The following is a 22,712-nucleotide window of genomic DNA, read 5'->3' as shown; positions in this document are numbered from 1 at the left end:
AAAATAAACCAGTAGTATTCTTTTCAGTGCATAGTCACAGCAACAAAAACCAAACGAAAAGAACAAAGGCCTCCCAACCGCACCTCTGGGCCCTGTAGATCAACCTGCTTTCAATCTGCATTTCCTCACTCTGATCTGCCCATCACACCACACTTCGTCTTAATTCCTCATCTTGTATTAAGAAAAATGACTGGCGTTGACTGGCAGTAGCATCCACATATTTGGAGGTTCTTAGCACTGTGATACTTAAATCGAGATCTGTCTTGAGGTCCTATTTGTAAATCGTATTTCTGGGAAGCAGTAATAAATAAAGCAGGAGATTGGAATGGAATATTTATAAAAGGACTTCAGGAGGAAAGCCGTTATGCAGCTGTCCAAGTGAGTGAAAGAGAATGTGCATTTCAACCGGGAAGGGTCCGCTCACCATCCGCAGCACGGCGGAGAGAAACACTGAGAATAATTCTCCTGATTTTCAGGAAGGGTAGCTTGCTCCTCTGGGAAGAAGGCTGCCAGGAAACCCTGAAAATGATTGGTAGGGTGCCAGAAACAAGCTGAAATGTTCTCTCTGCCAGAAACCTGTATTGTTTTGAAGCAGACAAAGGGCTAAACTTTGCCTGCACTTGGATTACGGGATGGTGTTATTTACAGAATTTCTGCCTTAAAAGTCCCTCCAGTGTAGCTTTTAACAATGTAAATGGATTTCAACGGCTTCCTGCGTGACTTCCTTCTGACACAAAGAGGAATGCCTGTCAGTGTGAAGGAAGCCATGGGAGACACCCGCTCCAGAGGTGGTAGAGCGTCACTGGCCATGTTACAGAACCCGGCACAGCTCTGCCTGTCTGGCTCGGCAAAGCCAGACACGTTCCTTGCATTTGCAGCGAGAGAAAGTGAGATGGTTATGGCAGCGTGCCCAGCAAGGAGATGGGGCAGCTCATGCTTAAGACCTGAACTCCCTGATGGTTTGCAGGTAAGGTTTCCAAAGGCAGAGAGGCAGAGGTTACAGGCGAAGGCGTAAATCAACACATGGAAACTATACACTGGTTTGACCTAAAAAAAAGTGGGACTTTTTTTTTTTAGATGGAGTGTCTCTCTTGTTGCCCAGGCTGGAGTGTATCGACACCATCTTGGCTCACTGCAACCTCCACCTCTTGGGTTCAAGCAATTCTCCGGCCTCAGCCTCCCGAGTAGCTGGGACTACAGGCATGTGCCACCACACCCGGCTAATTTTTTGTATTTTTAGTAGAGACGCGGTTTTACAATGTTGGCCTGGCTGGTCTCGAACTCCTGACCTCAAGTGTGCCACCAGTCTGGGCCTCCCAAAGTGCTGTGATTACAGGCATGAGCCGCTGCGCCCGGCCTATTATCTTTAGTTTCTGTAGGGAACATCTCATGATTAACTTCCTTGACAATTGTTTAAGCTACTATTACCTTCTTGTTTTTCTTTTTTAATTTCTGGGGTACATGTGCAGATCATGCTGGATTGTGGCATAGGTACACACATGGCAGTGTGGTTTGCTGCCTCCATCCCCCATCACCTATATCTGGCATTTCTCCCTATGCTATCTCTCTCCGACCTCCCCATCCCTCACTGTCCCTCCCCTACCCCCCCAACAGACCCCAGTGTGTGATGCTCCCCTCCCTGTGTCCCTGTGTTCTCATTGTTCAACACCCGCCTATGAGTGAGAACATGCGGTATTTGATTTTCTGTTCTTGTGTCAGTTTGCTGAGAATGATGGTTTCCAGATTCATCCATGTCCCTATAAAGGACACGAACTCATTGCTTTTTATGGCTGCATAGTATTCCATGGTGTATATGTGCCACAATTTCCTTGTCCAATCTATTATTGACGGGCATTTCGGTTGGTCCCAAGTCTTTTCTATTGTAAACAGTGCTACAATGAACATATGTGTGCATGTGTCTTTATAATAGAACGATTTATAGTCCTTTGGGTATATACCCAATAAGGGGACTGCTGGGTCAAATGGAATTTCTATTTCTAGGTCCTTGAGGAATCGCCACACCTTCTTGTTTATCAAGTTGCCCATTGACTTCTTAGGGCTAGCTAGGTGCCTAGAATTTTCCTTGAAGGAACTCAAGGTTAGGGTTAGGGTTAGGGTTAGGGTTAGGGTTAGGGTTAGGGAGCAGGGAACCCCCAGGCTCCATAGAGGGATTCCCTGCTCCATCTCACCTCAGGGAAAAATCAGGGAAGCACCCAGTGTAGGGCGTTCAGGTTCTCTGGCGTCTGATGCTTCCACAACCCGGGACATACTCTAGACAGACACAAAATTAGATACAAAGGTCGGGCTTTGAAAGGAGTCCATGCAAATGAGGCTCCTGGAGCCGAAGTTTCTGGAAAGCCCACCTGTCCTCAGGAGATGACTATAGGGGCTGCTGGAGCCTGTGTGGCCCCAGATATCTCTGTGAGCCAGAATGTCAGGTGGTGCTGGTCACAAACACGCAGGGACCCATCAAAGCATTACGTAATCCGGGGCTCTCTGACTTCCCTGCACACATACCCTTTTGTCAGGGTTGAGCTTTTTAAAACTTTCTATTTTTTTTAGAGTAGTTGTGGGTTTGTAGGAAAATGGAATGAAGGTACACTGATTTCCTGTGTACGCTCTGCCCCTCAACACCTGCACAGCCTGCCCCATCAGCGTGGTGCATTTGTTACAGTCAGTGAAGCCGCATTGACACCGCATCACCCGAAGTCACAGTTTGTGGCAGGGTTCACTCTGAATGTTGTATGTTCTATGGGTTTAGACAACTTTGTAATGATGTGGACCCACCACGTCAGTATCATACAGAGTAGTTTCACTGCCCCAGCATTCCTCCCTATCCACCTATTCATCCCTGTCCCTCTCCCAGTGCCTGGCAACCGCCGATCCTTTCGTTGTCTCCATAGTTTTGCCTTTTCCAGATTGTCATACATACGGCTGGGAAATACGCTATGCAGCCTTTCCAGAGAGGGATGGACGTGTGTCTCCTGTATTCCAAAGATACCTGGTAAAACCTAGTGAAAAGTCTGTTTTTGTCTTTCCCAGAATAACCAAACCCAGTTCACCTGCTCGCTCCTCCAAAGCCAGACTTGAGAGACAAGGGTTGGTGGGAAGAAAAGCAGGTTTATTTGGAAAGCTAGCAAACCAAGAAGACAGCCGCGAGCCGGTGTTCTGAATTACCGTCTTAAGTTCTTCAGGTTGGCAGGAGGGTTTTATAGGAGAGGGATATGGGGGAACTGCATGCAGGGCTTGGGATCAAGAGGTGAATGAGGACCGCAGATTTCTGGGCACCAGCAAGAGTCCAAAGTGGTTGGGAACTTCTTCCTCCTTGGTCAGGTCCCAAGGCTCCCGTCAATCTTCAGCAAAACCGAGTGGTGCGCCCACTTCCCCTGTAATCCCAGTTAGCTTCAGAACAATGAGACTGCTGCTTTGCATTATACATCAGTGCTCTAAAACTACCCAGCCTGCATGTAACAATGGGTAAGTGTCCCTCAAACGAAATGGTTTGTTTCCTGCTGTTTCACTGTTTCTTTAAGAGACAGGGGTGAAATCTCTTTTAACTTCAGGTATCCATGTGCATGTGCTTTTAGGAAGAAAGTTTCCGAAAGTAGACCACAGCTTTCACAGAGAGATTTTTATTTTGTTCTTTATTTTATTTTATTTTTGAGATGGAGTCTCATTCTGTCGCCCAGGCGGGAGTGCACTGACATGATCTCGCCTCACTGCAACCTCCACCTCCCGGGTTCAAGCGATTCTCCTGTCTCAGCCTCCACAGTTGCTGGGATTACAGGCACGTGCCACCACGCCCAGCTAATTTTTGTATTTTTAGTAGAGATGGGGTTTCACTGTGTTGGCCAGGATGGTCATGAATTCCTGCCCTCGTGATCCTGCCACCTCGGCCTCCCGAAGTGCTGGGATTACAGGTGTGAGCCACTGCACCTGGCCGAGAGGGTTTTACTTCTTGTATCCCTTTCTGGCTGGCTGACCTGCCAGTTCCCTTGGAATTCTCCCATTGGAATTCCAGTACTTTTCACTCTCATAGGGAGAAAAGCCAAACATGCTTGTGAAGGAAACAGTCATGTCCTATAAGACAGGGGCTCCCAACCTCCAGGCCACAGAACAGCACTGGGGAACTGGGCCACACAGCAGGAGGTGATTGACACTTGAGCGAGCATGACAACCTGAGATCCGCCCCTGTCAGGTCAGCAGCAGCATTAGTGTCATAGGAGCACACACCCTATCGTGAACTGCACATACGAGGGATCAAGGCTGTGGGCTCCTGATGAGACCGTAACGCCTGGTGACCTGTCACTGTCTCCCATCACCCCCAGATGGGACCGTCTAGTTGCAGGAAAACAAGCTCAGGGCTCCCACTGATTCTACATGATGGTGAGTCGTAGAATTATGTCATTATCTATTATGATATAATGACAACAGAAATAAAGAGCACAAGAAACGGAATGCACATGAATCATCCCAAAACCATCCCCGCCCCGCCCAGTCCACGGAAAAATTGTCTTCCGTAAAACTGGCCCCCAGTGCCAAAAAGGTTGGGGACTATTTGCTGTAAGATGTGAGAGATCAGAGGGCTCAGCCTTGGTTAGCAGGAAGTTGCCTAGTTACTGGGTGACTGGGGGCTGCAGAGCAGGCTCCTGAGATGGACAGTGGGACATCCATGGCTGTCATCAGAGCCGTGTGTAACAGCTTCATCAGACCCCGAAGGGAGGATAAAGGAGCGGAGAGGAGAATATCAGAGGGAAGGTGCTGGCCACTCTCTGAAGGCGGAGTCCCCACAGGCACTTGAGAGGAGTCTTGGAAGTTCGGGAGGGGACTGCTTCTTTTTTCTCAAACTTCTGACCTCATGATCTGCCTGCCTTGGCCTCCCAGAGCGCTGGGATACAGGCGCGAGCCACCGTGCCCACCTACAAAATACTTAAGAATTAGACGTGGTGGCGTTCAGCTGTGGTTCGAGCCACGCGGGAGGCTGGGGCAGGAGACTGCTTCAGCTCAGCAGTTTGAGGCTGCCACGAGCCACAGTCAGGCCACTGTACTCCAGCCTGGGGGACAGAGTGAGATCCCGTCTCTCTTACAAAAACAAAAAGAATCAAAGGAAAGATTCCAAAACTTCTTTCTGCTCCCTTGAAGGGAGTTTTGCACAAATTAGACGACGTATTGGTATAACCTGCAGTGGTTCAGGTCTGATCGGCACTGTCTGTCTTCTGTGGTCCAGAAAACATTCCTAAACTCTAGTTGGGGAATTCCTGGCAGTCTCCAGATTATTCCTCAGGAAAGTCAACACTGGGGTAGGCAGCCTCGGCAAACTGCTGTTTTCTGTTAGCAGAGACCATAGTCCTGGTCTCCTGAGACGCCAGAGTTGAAGGAAACCTCAGAGACAGCCCCCTGACATTTACAGAGGAGAAAATAGGTCCGGGGGCAATGCCTGTGCCTAAGTTCTGGGAGAAGTGCAGCCAGCGGCCTTTCCCCACTAGAGAGTGAAACGATTCACCTTTCCTGGGTGTGTCTCAGCTCCTGCTGGAGGACACCTCCCCACTGATTCCAGGGTGGGCTGGGCTGGCTGGTATTGACATGCTGTAGGGTGGATTTGCATCACCAGAAGAGGTGCCGGGGAACAGCATTCTTAGAAGCCCCAGGGCCGTTCTGGGTTTGTGGGAAGAGAGGTTGGGAAGAGACTCAGATCTGCCTGCTGTTGAGTTCTATAAGGGCCCTTGGCCGACCTGCTTCAACTTTCTCTGCCTCGCATATTGTACCTTCTAGCCTATTTCCTTCTCCTTTCTTTATTTTGTTTCTCTTTCCCACCTCGTAGACCTCCCTCTCCAGATGTTTTCCCTGCTTACTCCCTGGACTTCTCCCTCCAGTCCCTCTCCATTCATTCTTACCCAGAGTGGTTCAGATCTGATCCGCAAGTGTCTGTCTTCCACGGTCTACAAAACACTCCTAAACTCATTCCTGCACACCTTCATTCATTAAGAACTCAGAACTCATTGGGTACTTACTCATGTTTCAGGCACAGTGCTGGGCACTGGGGGCAGAGGATGACACAGTTCTGTCCTTACGGAGCTAACAGCCTAGTACAGAAGGGAGAAAGTGATTCTTTTTTCCCACTCACATGCGGGCAGGCTCATAAAATCACAACTGTGATAAGCACTATGCTACCATGTCATAGAGAAATCTGCTTTTATCTGGGGCCTCCTCGAGTCAGTAATGATGGAGCTGAAGGCCAAAGTTTGAATAGGCGTTAACTAGGCAGATGGGAGAGGAGTGTCCCAGGCAGGAATGGGGCACAGGGAAGGATAAAAGGAAACATCATGGGGTTGGGGGGAGCTGCAGAGATGAGGCTGCAGGGGGAGGCTTTGAAGGCCACATGGAGATTGAGGATTTTCTTTCGTAGTGGTGGGAGCCATCGCAGTTTGCAGGGCCGTGGAATGATCAGTTCCAGCTGGCTGCTGAGTGGAGGTCAGATTGAAAGGAGTCGGATTGGGAGGTGATGCAGTGGTGCAGGTGGGAGACGCTTGTATCTTGGACCAGGGTGATGAGGGAGGAGGAAATGACCTGGTGGTCATAGGGGATGTGAAGGGAAGTGGATGCACTTGAGCCGTAGTGAAGAGGCATCATCTGCAGGACTTGGTGATGGATTGGCACCTAGGGAAGAGTGGTGAGGATGGTGCTTGGGTTCCTTTCTGGGATATGCAGCTACGTGGATTGTGAGGGGAGGGGACACGCTCTCTTTCCACTCTGGGCCACCTGCTATAATAGCATGCAGGCTCTTTCAAGAGGGAGCAGCCCCCTGTCAATGCCTTGAAGAACCCTGGAAAAGTGGCTTTCACATGATCAGGGCGCCTGCTGTTTACAATCTAATGACACAATTGAAAACTCTCACCAGATTGTTTTGGCTCCAAACCTACTTATGCCTGAATGATACTTCCTGTGGCTTTTGAGAAACTGCTGGCATCTAAAAGTCACAAGACAAGACCAGACCTTGAATACTGGAATTCTAGGACATGAGGTGAGAGCAGCCCCCTCTCTCTTAGGGCAGTGGATTCCAAAGTGGGGTACACAGATGATGTGGACCAGTAGAGGTACAAGAGGACTATATTAGCACTCATATTTTAATGTAATTTTTGGATTTCTATATAGCTATGAATTTTTCATGTAAAATAAATTAGCATAATAGTATGTGCATGCACTGAGAAATGAATAAAGTAAACATATTAGAGAAAGTATGCTTTACATTCTGAAACATCAAAAATGTTTGGAGCCCATAGTCTATGAGAATAGCGAATATAAATGAACCAGTCATGTTGCCTTTGATGGCTTGGCCCCTTCTACCATAGCAGGGGATTCAAACCGCCCCCTGCTTTCCTCCCTGGCTGCCTAGGCTCCTCGGTGACAGGTGCCCAGGGGAGCAGGGGGCCTGGGCAGCACCTGGCACCCTACATGCTCACTTGTTGGCCATGGCTCTTCTTGGGGTCCCTGAGGCTTCTATCCTGCTGCCCAGGCTGCGGCAGAGCAGAGACGCCGCTTCAATTCCTTCAGCTTCTGTAAAATTGAGTCATCAGATCGCAGCCCTGGAAATGATATTAAAAGCCTTCTAAGTTAGTGGTTCCCAAATGTGGCTACACATCTCAATCCCATGGGAGGCCTTTCTACATACCCTCGGGTGCCTCACCTTCACCCCTGGGAATGTGATTTATAGGCTGGGGTGGGGTCCGGGTGTTTGTGATTTTATTTCACTGGATGGAGGGAGGGAGGGAGGGAGGGAGGGATGGATGGGGGGGAGGGAGGGAGGGAGGGATTGACTGAGTCTTGCTCTGTCACCCAGGCTGGAGTGTGGTGCCATCATTATAGCTCACTGCAGCCTTGAATTCATGGGCTCAAGTGATCCTCCTGTCTCAGCCTCCTGAGTGGATGAGACCACCACCATGTGCCACCACACCTGGCTAATTATTTAATTCTTTTTTGTAGAGGCTGGGTCTTACCATGTTGCCCAGGCTGGTCTTGAACTCCTGGCCTCAAGTAATCCTCCTGCCTCGGCCTCCCAAATCACTGGGATTCCAGTCATATGCCACTGTGCTGGGTCCAGTGACAATGTTTATTAAATGATAAAGTTGAATGTATGAATATAACACGTATTATCGAAAGACGTAATCAAAACAACGTGACCCTGAAGACTCTCCAAAATGATGAAAATCAGTCCCCCTCTTTGACACTCATCTCCCATCATGTCCTCTTCCTCCAGGACCATCAACTGTCAGGAAGCAGAACAATGTGTCCTGCCTAAGACTTCCCAGCTCCCAGAGTCTTGTGATGGTTTTTTTTGCCTCATCCCTCCCATATTCCGGAGGCCTGGGTAGGTTTAGGCAGGCTTTTTGGCCCAGTGATCGAAGCTTCAGCATATCCAGTGGCTAAGCAAGAAAGCTAGGAGTCATTCATAGCTTCATTCTCCTTCCCAGTCATATCCAATTCATTATTGATGATATTGCCTATTAAAAATCCTTCAGCCAGGCACAGTGGCTCATGCCTGTAATCTCAGCACTTTGGAAGCCAAGGTGGATGGATCACTTGAGGTCAGGAGTTCGAGACCAACCTGGCCGACATGGCAAAATTCCATCTCTACTAAAAATGCAACAATCACTCAGGCATGGTGGTGCACGCCTGTCATCCCAGCTACTCAGGAGGCTGAGGCAGGAAAACTCTTTGAACTTGAGAGGCAGAGGTTGCAGTGAGCTGAGATCACGCCACTCTGTGGGTGACAGAGCAAGACTCTGTCAAAAAAAAAAAAAAAAAACCTCACATCTGTGCACATCTCTCTTTTGTTGCTGGGCTAAAGCTTTTAACTCTTCTTCCCTGCAGAATAGCAAGACCTTCTTGTTTTCTCCAACTCCCCTCTTCACGCTGCCACTCTGTTCCCCACACTTCAACCAGAGCAATCTTTTCAAGCCCAAATCCTTCAGTGACTTTTCATTTAGAACAAAGGCCAATTTTTTTTAACATGACCTCCAGGCCATGGCCTGGTGAGGACCCTGCCTACCTCTCCAGTGTTTTCCACTCCTCTTCTCTCTTCCATCCCTGCCTTCTGAATGCATTGTCTGCGTTCCAGCCACATGGCCCTTCTCTCAGCTCTTTGAGTATCCTCTGCGTATCACTTATCTATTGCTGTGTAAGCCCAGATTTAGTGGCCTAAACAACAATTGATTTGATGAGGATTCTGCAGTTTGGAAGTCCGGGCTGGGGTCAGAGGTGTTTCTTCTGCTCCACGTGGGGCTGGCTGTGCTCATGCACACACCGGCATCCCATCGATGGGTTGTCTAGGGGGTGTCCAGTCTCACACGGCCTCACTCCCATGCGTTGACTTTCAGCCATGATGCCTGGAATAGCTGGACCTCTATTGCTCCACTGTCTTTTATTCTCAGCTTCCTTACAGTATCATGGGCTCAGAATTCCAAGAGGAAGAGAGTCAAAGCCGCAAAGCCTCTAAGGCCTAGTCTTGGGTTGTGTCAGACGTCACTTCTGCATTCTGTTAATCAGTGCAAGTCATAAGATCAGCCCAGATTCAAGGAGGGGGAAATACGTTCAGCCTTTTAATAGAAGAGCACAAAAGTCACATTGCCAAGGAGCGTGGTTGCAGTTGTTGCTGCCATCTTTGAATACAGTCCAGCACACCCTGCTCCCTCCTTCACAAGATCATTGCCACCGTGCTGGCTGCCTCTGGGCTTGGGACCGGCGCCCGCTTCCTCTCCTCAGCTCAGCCGAGCCCTTCAGCCTTCACCTTAGTGTCCTTTCCCGGCGGACAGTTTCTCTGAGCCCACTGGCCACACCCCCTTGTTACATACTAGGTTTTTAGCCTTGTGTTGTTTTCCCTCGTGGAGAAGCTCCCGTTGTGATGGTGCATTGCTACCTGTGATGCTTCGATTAATGCATTTCCCTTGCTGGATTATCAACTTCAGGACAGCAAGGACCTTGTCTGCTAACACCTCTCATTTCATTCCCCTGCCCTGGCCAGTGGGCCCTGAATGGGTCATTTTTTTTGATGAACAAATAAATGAATGAGTGAGCATCTGTTTCTGGAGTCACCACACCTCCTGGAGGCCTGTGTTCGTGTATGCGTGGCCACTTCCCCACTTCCCTAGCAAGGGGCCACCAATAACCCTGCGGTGGGTTCTTTGCCCCTAAGACTGGTCAAAGAGCTTAAAGCCTGCCCTCATCCTGGCCCATTCCAACCCATCTGGAAGGCCTCCTTCCTCCGCCGTGTGAGGAGACCCAGGCTGGGTGCCTTTCTACTCAGGCAGTTCCCTCTGTTCTTCCTCCTTGGCATCAGAGACATGCCAATCCAGGTCTCATTCCTATGCATTTCCCTTGAGTATCATTCCTTCCAGCCTGCCCAGGAACTCACTACGTGGGCTGGTAAGCACTGATGTAGAGAACAGATCCACAGGACCCTTTCTTGGGACCAGCTGTACTTGGGATACTCGCCGCTGGGTCTTCTGTGTGGCAGAAGCATACACTGGATCGCTGCCTTTAGAGGGTGCCCTTTTGCTTCCAGACGCCTTGGGTGAACTCAGAGGTCAAGGTGAATATCAGTCCTTCCAGGAATACCCTCCATCGGGAACTTAGCTGCGATATTGGTTTAATGCTAAGGCTCAAGAGCCTTCAGTCCACTTTCTTGCATTTCTTTCCTTCTGCTATGTAGGCCTGGCTGCTTAGCCAATAGCAGACCTCACATCCGCTCATCGTCACTTAGAGCCAGCCCATGAGCTCTGCTTGTGGTCACCCCCAGCCAACACAGAGCAGAGCCTTAGGCCTGGAGAATCGCTTGTCTCTCAGGCATCTTCCAGCTTCCCTGGCACAGCCAGGCTGCCACTTGGCTTTGTGCAGCAGCAGGCTTTGACCTCAGACCCTAGGGTGTCACTGGTGCCACTGCAGATCCATGCAGCTTCCTCTGGGTATACGCATACGCCCAGCCCTGTCCTCACCATTTCCCCTGCTCACTGTGGTTACAGCGCAGGTCAGAGGCACCAGCCAAGCACCCAGAGTGAGGGATGGGGCTGTGGCTGAGGAAGGTCCAAGGGGTCTGCAGCTGTAGGTCAGCTCTCGTGGGCAGGAGGGGCCAGTGCCTGCTGCTGTGGCCTGTGGTGGAGGGTGTGGTTCTGACTCCTCCTGACTCTGGGGTTATGAACCACTCACTCCACCTCTCTGACCCTCAGTTTCCTCGTCTGTGATGAGCTGATGAGGGCGTTGGTGTTTTGGGCTTTCTGTCCTCACTGGACTGGTCCTGGGGTCTGGAGCACACAGAGCGTGTATACTTGCCTCTCTAAGGGGAGGGGCCTGGGAAAGTGGAGAGGAGGGGAGAGGTGAGCAAGAGGAGCCCTCGTTTTCTGTCTCGCTCAAGAGGGTGCTGCTAATGATAGGTCATGCTTAGCATTTTAAATGCAGTCTGAGTCACTGTAGGTGATGAGCTAATGTGCAGACCTAGGTTGGGGCAGGCAGGGTAATGAACACAGTGAGTGCCTGGCGATAGCAGTGTGTGGGCATCCAGGTCAGCAGCAGGATTCCTGGCCAGGCACTGACCCTGGCAGTTCACCCTGGGCTTGCTGGACCCAACAGTGAGGCATGCCTTCAAGACACCTGCTAGTCCAGGAGCCCCCGAGTCCTCCCCAGGCTCTACAGGGAGTGCCGAAAGACTCTGGATCGATGCCCACGGAGTGTGCTGGCCGATACCCACACCACAGAGCCCAGGACGGGCAGCCTATGTCCCTGCCACATGGGAAAGATGTGCTGAGCTGCCTGCCCTCTGTCTGTTGCACCAACTTCCTCCGCTTGCTTAAAAGGTTTGGTGTCCAACACAGCGCTAACACAGCCAGCGTCTCACCCTCCGCCCTCTCACCTCCACTCCTAACAGCTGCATCCACTTGAACCCTCTTGGGAGCTTGGCTGCACCCCAGTCGTGAAAGCCATCCTGAACTTGGTCCAGATGTCTTATGGAGGATGTGGTGCCAAGTCAGCCTGGCTTGTGGGCTCTGTTCCCACTTGGCACCTCTTTTCTCACGACTGGGTTTCAGGCTTTTGCTAAGGTCTCTTAGGCACCTGTGTCTGTCATCCCTGCTAAGTAATGAGTCCTTGAAGAGCTCTGCTTTGCTTCCATCCATCTTCCTGAGCCTCCCCAAACTGAGATTCACCCCTGAATCTACTTTCCCCATCTCTCTGTTGATTTATCTATCCATTTATTTTTAATGGCTTTGTAGGTATGTTCACATGCCATTACAGTTTGTCCATTTAAACTGTGCCACTCGATGGCTTTTTTAGTATGTTTGAGCTGCGCAGAGTTCACCACGATCAATATTAGAATGTTTTCCTCACCCTGAAAAGAAACCCCAAACCCATCAGCAGTCACTCTACCTTCCTCCAGCTGCCGCCCACCACCTCTCAGGCAACCATCAATTTATTTTCTGTCTCCATAGATTTTGCTGTACCAGGCAGTTCATATAAATGGAATCATACAATATGTAGTCCTTAGTGACTTGCTTATTTTGCTTAGCATGCTTTCCAGATGCATTCATGTTGTAGCATGTATCAATATTTCATTTTTTTCCCAAATAATATTCCACCGTATGGATATGTTATTTTGTTTATGCATTCATCAATTGTTGGACATTTGCTTAATTTAAGGACATGAATTTTTACTCATATGTTTTTTCTAAGAGTTTTACAGTTTTAACTCACATTTAGGTCATTAATGCATTTTGAGTTAATTTTTTATATGGTGTGAGGTAGGAGCCCTGTCCATTCTTTTGCATGTTGTCCTAGCACAATCTGTTGAAGATATTATTCCTTATCCCAGTGAATTATCTTGATACCCTCGTTGAAAGTTAATTGACCATAAATGTAAGAGTTTATTTCTGGACTCTCATTTCTATTCCATCGATCTGTATGTCTGTCCTTATGTGAGTACCACACCATCTTGACTATAGTAGCTTTGTATTAAAATTTGAAATTGGGGAGTGAAGTCCTCCCAGTTTGTTCTTTTCCAGGTTGTTTTAGTTATTTGGGGACCCTTGTTTTTCCTTATGAATTTTAGGATCTGCTTGGTAATTTCTGAAAAGAATCCCGCTGGGATTTTTATAAGGATTGTAGTGAATTTTTACATCAATTTGGGATGTATTACCATCTTGACAATGTGAATTCTTCCAGTCCATGAACATGGTGCATCTTTTCATTCATTCCCTGAGTCTTGCAACATCATTGTGAAACCCTGATTTTTGGTATATTGTCCATCCCTTGAAATTCACCCACCTTGTTTTACTAAGACACAAATTTCATGTCCCTATTCCCAGGCCCTTTGCCAACCTTTGGCTTCCTTTACTTCCTTCCATGGCCAGCGGCTGGGTCTAGCCTAAATGCAGGGGCACCTAGCTGTCCAGTCTCAGATCAAAGAAGTCTGGAATACCTATTCTCTACTAACCACTTAGCCCACAATTCCTCCTGGAAGAAGTAAGCAAAGTGAATAATCTTGCTTATGGGAGAATTTTCTATCTGTATCATTTCCCTGTGGTAGAACCAAAGTTGGGAAATAGAAACAGAACATCATACACACACAAACAGATTTTGCCACCAAATTCAGTCAACAAAAGTCAAGAGGGGGTATGCAAACACTCAAGAGTGTCCCACTGTCCTTGCTGTCCTTACTGGGAAACAAAGGGTAGGATGGCTTGAAGGAACAGATATTGGAATGAGCCCACCTGAGTCAGCTCACCTGCAAAAAACTGTCAATTATGCAGAGTATACAGTATCTTCACAGCAGGGCAGCCTCCGAGGCCCCTGAAACTTTTCTGTCATTTTCCTCCTTTTCCACTGGTACTAGGAACTTCATTTCCCTAAATTTAACTCTTTTTTTTTTAAGTAAGGTTGTTTTTATTTTCTTACCTGGACCAAAAGAAGTTGGATGGTCCAGCTTTCTTTTTGGAGCAGGGCCTCACAGCCTAGATGCCTGCCATGCCCATGCAGAGGAATGACAAGTCCCACGTCCTTGAGCTTCTGCCTCAAAGGCAGCCATCCTTGCAGCTTTCCATCTAAATAGTTCAGCAGTAGCAAGTGACAGCTGCTCCTGATGGCATCAGAGTGGATGCTTCCAGAAGGCCCGGCATCTGTGTCACAGGACTGCGAAGTAGAGCATATTAACAGTGTAGAACTAGGCTGGGAGTAGTGGCTCATGCCTGTGATACCGACACTCTGGGAGGCTGAGGTGGAAGAATTGCTAGAGGCCGGGAGTGTGAGACCAGCCTGCCTGGGCAACATAGTGAGACCTCATCTCTACAAAAAAAAAATGAATAAATAAAAATTAACTGGGCATGGAGGCACATACCTGTAGTCCCAGCTACCTGGAAGGCTGAGGCAGGAGGATCACTTGGAGCCAGGAGTCCAAAGTAACAACGAACTATGATCACACCACTGCCTTCCAGTCTGGGTGACAAAGCGAGACCCCGTCTCAAAACAAAACATACCACACCACAGAACTACATCACTATACACACCCTGTGCTGATATGAATATAGAGGATCTGTTTCTGAGTAGAATTATCCATTCTACATTGTCGAGCGCAACTTCAGCCAGGTGGGAAAGGACACCTCCATGGGTGCGTTATTGAGAACCTAAGAAATTTGTGCATTATTGAGAACTTAAGAAAACTCATCTGTTGGCATGGGGAACTTAGGCTTATGGGCTTTTCTTACCTAGAGCTGGATTTTATATCCCTAGTTGTTGTTTCTGTAAGTTCCCCCAAGCCTCCTTTTTCACATGTTTCAGCCAGGTTGGGTTAGACCATGCTGCACTAACAAAGCAGCCTTGAACTCTCATTGGCTTTATGGATGTATGTGTATATTTTTGTTTATTTATTTGAGACATTCTCACTCTGTCACGCAGGCTGGAGTGCAGTGGCAAAATCTCAGCTCACTGAAACCTCCACTTCCCAGGTTCAAGTGATTCTTCTGCCTCAGCCTTCTGAGTAGCTGGGATTATAGGTGTGCACCATCATGCCTGGCTAATTTTTGTATCTTTAGCCGAGATGGGGTTTCACCATGTTAGCCAGGCTGGTCTCAAACTCCTGACCTCAAGTGATCTGCTCACCTTAGCTGCCCAAAGTGCTGAGATTACAGGCATGAGCCACCATGCACGGCCTCTCATTGGCTTTATATGTTAAAATGTATTTCACATTTATGCAAAGTCAGCTGAACCATTGCGTTTGGTCTCGGTGTTGCAGGGGGTGGGGGCCGTGGCCTCTGAGAATTTCTTTTTCAGGCTGACGAAATCTTTGTTCTCCTAGGTATGGCTCTGTGGCGGCAGCATGGAGGTCCTTCCTTGTTCGCGGGTGGCCCACATTGAGAGGAAGAAGAAGCCGTATAATAGCAACATCGGCTTCTACACCAAGAGGAATGCTCTGCGCGTTGCTGAGGTCTGGATGGACGATTACAAGTCTCATGTGTACATAGCGTGGAACCTGCCGCTGGAGGTAGGGACTACCAGCCTTTCCCCACCACCCCAGAACGGTGATCCTTACTGTTTGACTGGTCCCTATTTCTTCAATAAACCGATGGTTCCTCCCCAGAAAATGCTCATGCTTAGAAAAATTATGAATGCATTTCAAAGGGGTTCGCAGATGTCTCAGCTTTAGAACTCCTGCCTGACACCAGGGCTAGCACAATGGGAGTCTCTTTAAATCCACTTACAGAGATTACAAGAGTCTTAGTGAGTTAATCCCGGTCTTATGTTAATCTGGCTGCCCTGTTCCTGATCATATGCTGTGTCCAGAAAGTTCTTACCCAGATATTTGGCAGCAGACCCTTCGTCCTCTATGACATTCTCTGTCTCTGTCCCCTGAAGCTCCAGCTGTCCCCAGTCAGATGCCTTTACTGTGTGCCAAATCCCCTAGCTCGTCAGCTCTACTCCTCATTCTGCTCAGAATATGGCCCACGGAAATTACCAGGTTCCTGCAGCCCCAGGGGAGTTTTGCGCAGTAGTTGCACACTAGCATGGTTTGAATCCCAGCGCTATCATTTATGAGTTAGGAGATATTGACCAAATCCACTCATCTCTGTACCATTCATCCCATGGAATCCACAGGGGACTGGTTCCAGGACTCCCTGTGGATAGCAAAGCTCATGGATGCTCAAGTCTCTGATACAAAATGGCGTAGTATTTGCACATAACCTAAGCATAACGTCCTCTGTGTGTGTGTGTATATATACACATGGTATTTGCATATAACCTAAACATAATGTCCTGTGTGTGCCTGTGTGTGTGTGTGTATACACATAGTGTTTGCACATAACCTAAGCATAATGTCCTCTGTGTGTGTGTATACACATAGTATTTGCATATAACCTAAGCATAACATCCTATGTGTGCCTGTGTGTGTGTATAAACATAGTGTTTACACATAACCTAAGCATAACGTCCTGTGTGTGTGTGTATATATACACATAGTATTTGCACATAACCTAAACATAATGTCCTGTGTGTGCCTGTGTGTGTGTGTATACACATAGTGTTTGCACATAACCTAAGCATAATGTCCTCTGTGTGTGTGTATACACATAGTATTTGCATATAACCTAAGCATAACATCCTATGTGTGCCTGTGTGTGTGTATAAACATAGTGTTTGCACATAACCTAAGCATAACGTCCTCTGTGTGTGTGTGTATATATACACATGGCATTTGCATATAACCTAAACATAATGTCCTGTGTGGGCCTGTGTGTGTGTGTATACACATAGTGTTTGCACATAACCTAAGCATAATGTCCTCTGTGTGTGTGTATACACATAGTATTTGCATATAACCTAAGCATAACATCCTATGTGTGCCTGTGTGTGTGTATAAACATAGTGTTTGCACATAACCTAAGCATAACGTCCTCTGTGTGTGTGTGCATATATACACATGGCATTTGCATATAACCTAAACATAATGTCCTGTGTGGGCCTGTGTGTGTGTGTATACACATAGTGTTTGCACATAACCTAAGCATAATGTCCTCTGTGTGTGTGTATACACATAGTATTTGCATATAACCTAAGCATAACATCCTATGTGTGCCTGTGTGTGTGTATAAACATAGTGTTTGCACATAACCTAAGCATAACGTCCTCTGTGTGTGTGTGTATATATACACATGGCATTTGCATATAACCTAAACATAATGTCCTGTGTGGGCCTGTGTGTGTGTGTATACACATAGTGTTTGCACATAACCTAAGCATAATGTCCTCTGTGTGTGTGTATACACATAGTATTTGCATATAACCTAAGCATAACATCCTATGTGTGCCTGTGTGTGTGTATAAACATAGTGTTTGCACATAACCTAAGCATAACGTCCTGTGTGTGTGTGTGTGTGTGTGTGTGTGTGTATATACACATAGTATTTGCATATAACCTAAACATAATGTCCTGTGTGGGCCTGTGTGTGTGTGTGTACACATAGTGTTTGCACATAACCTAAGCATAACATCCTGTGTGTGTGTGTGTGTGTGCATAAAGTCCTGTGTGTGTGTGTGTATACATACACATAGTATTTGCATATAACCTAAGCATAATATCCTGTGTGTGTGTGTGTATAAACATAGTGTTTGCACATAACCTAAGCATAACGTCCTGTGTGTGTGTGTGTGCATAAAGTCCTGTGTGTGTGTGTGCATAAAGTCCTGTGTGTGTGTGTGTATATATACACATAGTATATGCATATAACCTAAACATAATGTCCTGTGTGTGCTTGTGTGTGTGTGTATACACATAGTATTTGCACATAACCTAAGCATAATGCTGTGTGTGTGTGTGTGTATACATAAAACATCCTGTGTGTGTGTGTATATATATATATATATATATATATATATACATATATGTATATATACATGCACAGGACTTTATGCTTAGGTTATGTGCAAATATATATATATATTTTTTATGACAGCAGCACAAAATTTTTTTTTATTTTATTTTTCCTTAGTTATTGGGGTACAGGTGGTGTTTGGTTACATGGGTAAGTTCTTCAGTGGAGATTTGAGAGACCCTGGTGCCCCCATCACCCGAGCAGTGTACACTGCGCCGTAGTTATTGTCTTTCATCCCTCTCCCCCTCCCACTCTTCCCCCAGGTCCGCAAAGTCCATTGTGTCATTCTTATGCCTTCGTGTCCTCATCGCTTAGCTCCCACATATTGGTGAGAACATACGATCTTTGGTTTTCCATTTCTGAGTTGCTCCACTTAGAATAATAGTCTCCAGTCCCACCCAGGTCATCGCAGTGCTGTTAATTCATTCCTTTTTATGGCTGAATCAACTCTAGATTACTTATAGATAATACAATATATGCTGTGCAAATAATTCTTATGCTTTGGAAATGCTATGTAAATAATTCTTAGGCTTTATTTGTGTTCTTTTATTGTATTGTTCTTATTGGCCTCTTAAAAAATATTTTTAATCTTCAGTTGGTTGAACCGATGGATGCAGAAACTGTGGATATAGAGGGTCGATTGTACCTTATTTCCCTCAGCTGTAAAATGGGAGTAATAGCAGGTTCTTCTTCCTGGGGTGATTTGAGAACTAAATGAATTCATACATGTGGCATGCTGAGAGTGGCACCTGGCACATGCTGCATTGTTTGTCCTCTGCTGCACAGCAGGGCACCTTACACCCTCCACCACAGCTCAGTTTATCTCCTTAGCCGGAGCACCCATAGGTGGTCTGAGGCATGCCAGAAACACCTGGAGTGGTTCCTGTTGAGAGATGGCAGCCCCTGTGTGTCAGGAGACTGGAGCCCAGAACAGAAGAATATGTGCCAGATTATGGGTCAAGAAGATAAGAGTGAAGGATTTCTCAATGTTGTTGTCAGTTTTGAAATATATTCTCAAGAATTAAAAAAACCCTTCTGGCCACTTAGCCCTTTCTAGCTGTTAAGCAATAAGCGCTTTTATCCATGATTATTATGTAAAGATGTGTAACATTTGCTGAGCACTTACTGTGTCCCAGGGACCTAGTAAGTCGTTATTTGCAATATCTTACTTAATTATCATAACTACCTCATAACAGAAGAACTGTCTGCCTCAGTTTCCTCATCTAAAACCAGGTTGTTAATATTTACCTGAAAGGACTCCCATGAAGATAGAACAAGACTGAGAAGAGAGCTCAGCGAATATGAAGGTCCCGTAAACGCTAGCTTGATATGAACGTATCATGTTGCTCGTTTTACAGACGAAGGAATTGAAGCTATGAGAAGCTAAAAGTGACTTGACTAAGGTCCCACGCATAGCACATGGGCAGGGATGTCAGTTCAGGTCCTCATACAGAACCTCACCCCAGGCCAATAGAGTGAAACCCGGTCCCTACTAAAAATACACAAATTAGCCGGGTGTGGTTGTGCATGCCTGTCTGTAATCCCAGCTCCTCTGGAGGCCGAGGCAGGAGAATCGCTTGAACCCGGGAGACAGAGGTTGCAGTGAGCTGAGATCACGCCACTGCACTCCAGCCTGGGCAGCAGAGTGAGACTCCGTCTCAAAAAAAAAAAAAAAAAAAAAAAAACAAAAGCCTCACCGCAGCCCAGTGAAATAGGTATTATTATTATTATTCCTGTTTTGTATAGGAGAATTTAGTTTTTTGAAATAGGGTCTCACTCTGTCACACAGGCTGCAGAATAGTGGCATGATCTTGGTTCCCTGAAACCTCCATTTCCCAGGTTCAAGCCATCCTCCCACCTCAGCATCCTGTGTGGCTAGAACCATGGGCGTGCACTACCACACCTGTCTAACTTCTGTATTTTTCATAGTGACGAGGGTTTGAGAGGTTGCCCAGGCTGGTCTTGAACTCTTTGGCTCAAGCAGTCCTCCCACCTCAGCTTCCCAAAGTGCTGGGATTACAGGCGTGAGCCACAAGTTTTGACCTGGAATGGTGGTGTAACTTAGAGTGACAAAGAACTCAAATATTTGACTGTAGCCAAGGGCTTTGTCCACGACTGCAAACAATCTCTGATCCCGAATGCCAGTGGTAACCTACCAGGCTTTTAAAAAATGATCTTTTTTGGCCGGATGTGGTGGCTCACGCCTGTAATCCCAGCACTTAGGGAGGCCGAGGCGGGCAGATCACCTGAGGTCAGGAGTTTGAGACCAGCCTGATCAACATGGAGAAACCCCAACTCTACTAAAAAATACAAAAATGAGCCGGACGTGGTGGCGCACACCTGTAATCGCAGCTACTTGGGAGGCCCGGGCAGGAGAATCGCTTGCACCCGGGAGGCGGAGGTTGCAGTGAGCCAGGTTTGTGCCATTGCACTCCAGCCTGGGCAACAAGAGTGAAACTGTCTCAGAAAAACAAACAAACAAAACCCAGACCATTTTCATGAATGAAGCTGAATATATTAAAACCAAGAGTTCAGGGTTACAGCTCAGGGTTGTCTTTGGGTTGAGTAAGTTTGACATTTAGAGGGATTTCCCTTTAAATCACTGTCTGACTGCGCAGGTGATCTTAATGACATAATTGGACGTCTTCTCCCGGCCCCCAAATGCATCCTGTCTCCGCCAATTCCTGGCCGTCTTGCAGCTGAGTCTGCGGAGTCGTATTTCAGATCCTTTATTTTTCCTGCCAGCACACAGCAGCCATGACAGGTTTAGCTCTGTAAAAGCAGACTGAATTATTCATTAGAACGTCGTTACAAGCTTTGCCATAGAAAACTATTTTCACTTCCGCGTATAATGAACTTCGCAAAGAGCCAACAAAAGGAGAAATTTCGCAGGTATGAAAAAGAAAGACGGGAGGGGGTCGTAGGCATTTATTTTCTTGTCCTAATCAAATAATTCCTCTAATAATTGGCTCTGATAGTTACTAAGGAAATGTGGGAGAGCAGAAACTGAGAATGCAGGTCGTCGACATCAGTGTGTCCCAGAAATCCATTTGCATAGCAATGGTAAGGACAGTTGGCTTGTCTGAGACCTTTACTGCTTCGGGTTCTGACTTTGCTCAGGAACGAGGATTCCCTGGCCTGGGTCTGGGTGAAGCAAACAGGTCTCCTTAAACTGCCCTTCTGGCTGGGTGCAGTGGCTCACACCTGCAATCCCAGCACTTTGGGAGGCAGAGGCTGGCGAATCTCTTGAGTTCAGGAATTTGAGACCAGCCTGGCCAACACGACAAAACCCTGTCTCTACTAAAAATACAAGAATTAGCTGTGCCTGGTGGCACGAGCCTGTAATCCTAGCTACTGGGGAGGCCGACGCAGAAAAATCACTTGAACCTGGGAGGCCAAGGTTGCAGTGAGACGAGATTGTGCCACTGCACTCCAGCCTGGGTGACAGAGCGAGACTCTGTCTCAGAAAAACAAAAGCGAAGAAAACCACCGTTCAGAATAAGCATGAGGCTTAGGATCTTCTATGTGAAGGTTTCCCTCAAAGCGGCTCCACCTGTGCCCCACGTGGCCCGCACGCCACCATCACTAACACCCGTTGGCTTCTCTTCCCTTTCAGAATCCGGGAATTGACATCGGTGATGTGTCCGAAAGAAGAGCGTTAAGGAAAAGTTTGAAGTGTAAGAATTTCCAGTGGTACCTGGACCACGTTTACCCAGAAATGAGAAGATACAATAATACAATTGCTTACGGGGAGGTAATTTGGACCCTGCATGCTTCTGGCTTGGAATGCTGTTTAAGGTGCTGGGGGTTGCTCATTCACTCATTCAAGGAGTGTTTTTTGGAGGGGCCATCCCTGACAGCAAGATTCTGTCTAGCTGGAGGGTTGGGGTAGGGAACAAATGTGATGAATGTTACAGTGGACTATGGATGAAAGACTGTGGCTGGGTCCGGTGGCTCACGTGTGTAATCCCAGCACTTTGGGACACCGAGGCAGGCAGATCACGAGGTCAGGAGGTTGAGACCAGCCTGGCCAATATGGTGAAACCCCGTCTCTACTGAAAATACAAAAATTAGCTGGGTGTCGTGGTGCATGTCTGTAATCCCAACTACTCAGAAGGCTGAGGCAGGAGAATCGCTTGAGCCCAGGAGGCGGAGTTTGCAGTGAGTGGAGATAGTGCCACTGCCCTCCAGCCTGGGCGACAGAGCAGGACTGTATCTCAAAACAAAACACAGCAAACAAGCAAACAAGACTGGGAGTCTTCTTGGCCTGAGATACGTAGCAGATAATGAACAGTGTTTGGGAAATGTTGACTTTGAGGTCCTCTGGGACCTGTAAGTGGAGATACTGAGCAGGAAGTTGGGATGCAAATAGAGGCAGGGGGTTGGAGGCCTCCATCGCTCTGTGCTGTGGGCTGCAATCACTTCCCATCAAAGAAGGGAGGAAATGTTCTCAGCTAGCGCCTGTGCTGTGGTCATGTCACCTTGCTAAACCTGAGGGCAAAGCGATTTTTCTCTAATTACAAATACCATCGGTATTCAGTTGAGAACATTTTGAAAATACTAATACTAGGGACGAATGTTTGAGTGCTGGGGAAGTACCGGGCACTCTTCTCAGTGCTTTCTGCATATAGGTCCATTTCACCGTCTTTTGAGAGACTGGCATTCTTTCTGTTTTATTAAGAAGAAAACTGAAACTTAGAGAAATTATCTAACTTACCTAAGGTCACAGAGCTTATAAGTCATGAAACCAAGATTGGACGTGGACATCCAGATACCAGAGATAACATGTACACTTTGACGTATGGGCCT

The 22,712-nt window shown here is 47.3% G+C and overlaps 1 protein-coding gene across 2 annotated transcripts in view; it reads left to right on the top strand.

The window, feature by feature from the left end:
• The window catches only part of GALNT17 (polypeptide N-acetylgalactosaminyltransferase 17), a 568,205-nt gene that overhangs the window by 507,034 nt on the left and 38,459 nt on the right, over window positions 1-22,712 (top strand). For both annotated transcript variants that reach the window (XM_002743912.6, XM_078354172.1), the window contains 2 exons: window positions 15,332-15,517; window positions 21,520-21,657. In XM_002743912.6, the coding sequence (XP_002743958.1) occupies window positions 15,332-15,517; window positions 21,520-21,657 (324 nt within the window). The remainder of the gene's footprint in view (window positions 1-15,331; window positions 15,518-21,519; window positions 21,658-22,712) is intronic.

Source organism: Callithrix jacchus, chromosome 2 (genome assembly GCF_049354715.1).
Source record: "Callithrix jacchus isolate 240 chromosome 2, calJac240_pri, whole genome shotgun sequence".
Classification (NCBI taxonomy): Eukaryota; Metazoa; Chordata; class Mammalia; order Primates; family Cebidae; genus Callithrix; species Callithrix jacchus.
This window is presented reverse-complemented; position numbering and strand designations above follow the sequence as displayed.